The sequence below is a fragment of the Verticillium alfalfae genome, genomic scaffold (genome assembly GCF_000150825.1).
Source record: "Verticillium alfalfae VaMs.102 supercont1.2 genomic scaffold, whole genome shotgun sequence".
Classification (NCBI taxonomy): Eukaryota; Fungi; Ascomycota; class Sordariomycetes; order Glomerellales; family Plectosphaerellaceae; genus Verticillium; species Verticillium alfalfae.
The window spans coordinates 2829816-2833412 of NW_003315037.1; the positions used below are offsets into that span (position 1 = coordinate 2829816).

The window sequence follows — 3597 nt, forward strand, 5'->3', positions numbered from 1 at the left end:
TCATCTACTGCCCCGCCGCCCGTGAGCTCACGCTGCAGATCAACCACGCCTTCATGGACGGTCGCGGCACGCTGCTCTTCTGGGACGCCTTTTTCGACGCTCTCGCCAACCCGCAGGGACGTCATCCTTTCAGCCCGAGGCGCTGCTGCCCAACCTGCCCCCGTCTCTTGACGCCCTGATCGGTATCCCCGAGACGGCATCGGACGAGGCCAAGGCTGCCGTGCCCGAGGTTCTGGCTCGTGCCTCGACCGCAAACCCCCATCAAGACGCCGGTTGCCTATTTGACGAAACCCCCCGCTTGGCTTTGGGCGTCGCGAACTGCGCCTCAGCAAAGCCGAGAGCAGCGCCGTCTTCGCGGCGTGCAAGGCGAGAAATTTCACCGTCACGGCGGCGCTGCAGATTGCGGCGGGCATCGCCGTGCAGGAGGTGCAGCGGGAGATTGAGGGCACGGCGGGAGACACCTGGGCCGGGCTCGCCAACTTTGACTGCCGCCGGTATTTCCCCGACGCGTTCGCTACCGCCAGGGGCATGTCGGCCTGCTACTTCGTCGTCATGCCGTACACTGTTGCTCTGAGCGAGGAAACGTTCGACGTGGCAGCGAAGGAGCTGTCGGATCGGTATAGGGGCGGGATCAAGCACCCAGACGCCGAGAACGTGCTGGAGGCACTGCCAGCATCGACTGACGTCTTTGTCGAGGCGGCGCTCGCGGGTGTGAGCTCGGGCAACGCGCCATGGTACACGGCGTTGGGCATCGTGGATGACTACATCAAAGTGCGGCATGGTGATTGGGAGGTGGAGGACTTCAAGATCGCAAATACTCTGCAGGGCCCAATGGTGCAGTTCCTCATGTGGACGTTCAGGGGCGAGCTGGTGTTACACGGCGCGTACAATGAAGCATACTACGAGCCTGCGTATGTCGACGACCTGCTGGCGAGGAGCCTCGCTGCCCTGCGACGAGCGCTTGGGGTCGCCGATGGCGAGACCAGCTCATCCGGTGATGGCCCCGACCAGGGTGCCAACGTGTTGTCATCATAAGGTGTGCTGTCAAGATGCACGACAGGAATAACAAGACAAAAGTCAAAGCACCCATAGCCGCGATCCCTTTGTGGGGTTACTTTTCTGCTGTCAGATTGACTCTCATCGTGCATGTGACGTGACTTTGTCGCAACAGGGTGCTGAACTGATGAGCTCTTGCAAATCGGCAAAAAGTGAAAATGAAGTTCTCTTTCGAGATGCGTCAGGAGTTGAGCCCAACGGGGGGCTCGAACCCCCAACCTTGAGATTAAGAGTCTCACGCTCTACCGATTGAGCTAGCCGGGCAGGCAGGTTGCTTGATGTTGAAAACAAGTTCCGGCTCGCAGCTCATGACTGATGCAATGGATTCGTGGGTCGAGACAGACTTTTCGTAAGGCGTGGCTGCGGTGTTTTTTCGCCTTGTCGGTGTTGGGTTCCCACTTTGGTTCGGGGTTGATGGGGCCGAGTCATGGTTGTGCTGGTTTGGTGAATGGGGGCCTCCTGGTAGCACGAGAATCGGCTTCGTGCCCGCTCTTTTCCACTTGGGATCAGGGGAGGCCACTGCGGACGAGTAGGCTTGGTTGGCTGTTGAACATGAGCGACACGAGCTGAGGTCAAGGCGCGGCATTTGCCAGCGACGGAGCATTAAATCCAAAGGAGACCCGAGGCACCACGCGCCAACTTGCCCTGGACGTTTGCCGAGGCTGGCCAACATCTCCTCCCAGCAGGCACCACGTCTCGTACGACGACCACGGGATGGTCACGACGCACTCCGTCACTGGCGTGGCAAACCGCTGAACGACCTCGTCCAAGGCCGGCTGCAGCTTCTCCCGCATGGCCTGCGCGCCCTCCCTCGGGCTGTCAAAGGGGACACGGCCCTCGTCGTCGCGCTTGGCGTAGAGGCCCATGAAGTCGCCTTCCAGGGAGATGTGTAGGTACTTTAGTGCAGGACACACGGGGCCGCGCAGGGATGACGGCGGCAGGTAGGAGCGGCTGAAGTTGCTCTGCGCCATGTTGGACAGGGCGGCATCGTCGGCGGCGTTCTCGTGGCCTTCCTTGAAGTACCAGCGGAACCTGAGCGATGTGATCTGGGCGAGGCGCTGGGCGGGCAGGAAGGCATCGGGCCGCTGTATGAGCAGGTTGGAGGAGATGTGGATGATGTTGGTGCTGTAGAGAACATGCACGCCTTCGACGTATCTGTCCCTCGTCAGCCATCGCTGCTCAGCCAGAGCCGTGTTCACTCAAAAGAGTAAGGAAAAATAATGAGACAAAAAAATAACCAAAAAAAATAAGGGCCTACGTACGCCTGCCGACAGGACAGCAGCCAGCCCATGACGCCCACGAAGCACCGACCGGGCCACTCCCCGGGCCAGGCTTCACAGTCCGTCCGGCCCGTGAGACACCCATCCGTAGACAGATCCACAACGTCGGCCAGCGACGGGTCAAAGGACCCGATATCAGCGGCCCGCGCGTGACAGACGCAGCCAAACCATCGCCAGGCCTTCGGGCTGCTCCTGTCGACGGTGATGCGACGGAAGCCCTGGCCGGAATGGAAGTACATGTGATCGCAGAATATGTGAGCGTGGGGTCGTTCCTTCTCGGGCGTCGTCAAGGGCGCCGGCGCAAAGGGGCGGCGAAAGGCGAGGTCGATGTGGAGGGTCTGGCGGCCAAAGGCGTAGAGGAAGATTTGACGGCGCAGCTCAAAGGGAAGGGTGAAGAACGGGGAGGGCTGGGCTGTCAAGGCCGGGGCGCTCTCTGCCGCTCCCGGGGCAGACGACGGCGTCAAGGGACGGCGGATCGCTGATGGCGGCAGGATGGGCGGGATGGATTCATCTTGGCGGGTTGAGGATGGGCGGATGGGGATGGGCGTGAGCTCGTTGGCGTCACTGCGACGCCGGCGTTCGCGTCTGTCGTGGGACCACGAATGGAGGCGATGCAGCAGGGACATGGATATGATGATGAACTGCTGGACGAGAGAGATGCTCGAACTTTCTGGGTCGATGTTGTCTGTCAGCAGACGGTGGAAGAGAGGGGATGGACGACGACGGAGTAGTAGCGTCGTGTCATGTTGAGGCAGGTGCAGAAGGCGGGGTACTTTGACGTCTCCTGATGGGGACATGAAGGAGGCACCCGTTCCTGGGAGGCGATTTGTGCTCAATCACGGGCTTGATCATTTTATTCCGAGATTGATTCCAAAATGGTCAATAAATACGCCTGACATGCTGATGCACCCCATGGCGTGACAAGATCTCCGTACGATTGCCCGTGTGTCGAGAGGCTTGGCAATCCGCAGAGCCATCGTGAGACGTACATGTTCGTGGTTCACATGTCGCTTGAGCTCTCTACGTCCAAAGCGGCAAGACATCCAACGGTCTACATCCAAAGGGAGAAAAAAAAGTAGATTCTAGCTACCTGGTTGAACAAGTAAATCATGGCTGTGTGCCTCGCTATGCTGCCGTCTACCCAGTCTACCGTACCGTCCCAGCCCCAAGCACCAAACCGTACCAATACATCTAAAGGAGCGTCCTGGTGGCGTGAGAACCCATGGTCCCGGAACCCTTCTTTCACTGGCCATAGCCCTGT

At 59.8% G+C, this 3597-nt stretch overlaps 3 protein-coding genes and 1 non-coding gene across 4 annotated transcripts; 2 read left to right on the forward strand and 2 right to left on the reverse strand.

The window, feature by feature from the left end:
• Window positions 1–53: 53 nt before the first annotated feature.
• Window positions 54–179, forward strand: VDBG_02336 (conserved hypothetical protein; the record flags this gene model as incomplete). Its single annotated transcript, XM_003008102.1, has 1 exon — window positions 54–179. One exon carries the CDS (start codon window positions 54–56, stop codon window positions 177–179), a length of 126 nt encoding a protein of 41 aa, XP_003008148.1.
• Window positions 180–528: 349 nt separating this feature from the next.
• On the forward strand, window positions 529–1035 carry VDBG_02337 (conserved hypothetical protein; the record flags this gene model as incomplete). The annotated part of the gene is made up of 1 exon (XM_003008103.1): window positions 529–1035. One exon carries the CDS (start codon window positions 529–531, stop codon window positions 1033–1035), a length of 507 nt encoding a protein of 168 aa, XP_003008149.1.
• A 212-nt stretch (window positions 1036–1247) lies between these two features.
• On the reverse strand, window positions 1248–1320 carry VDBG_15037. Its single transcript has one exon. It is a non-coding gene; the product is annotated as a tRNA-Lys (tRNA).
• A 308-nt stretch (window positions 1321–1628) lies between these two features.
• On the reverse strand, window positions 1629–3133 carry VDBG_02338 (conserved hypothetical protein; the record flags this gene model as incomplete). Its single annotated transcript, XM_003008104.1, has 2 exons — window positions 1629–2211; window positions 2319–3133. The coding sequence occupies 2 exons, from the start codon at window positions 3131–3133 to the stop codon at window positions 1629–1631; spliced, it is 1398 nt and encodes a 465-aa protein (XP_003008150.1).
• Window positions 3134–3597: the final 464 nt, after the last annotated feature.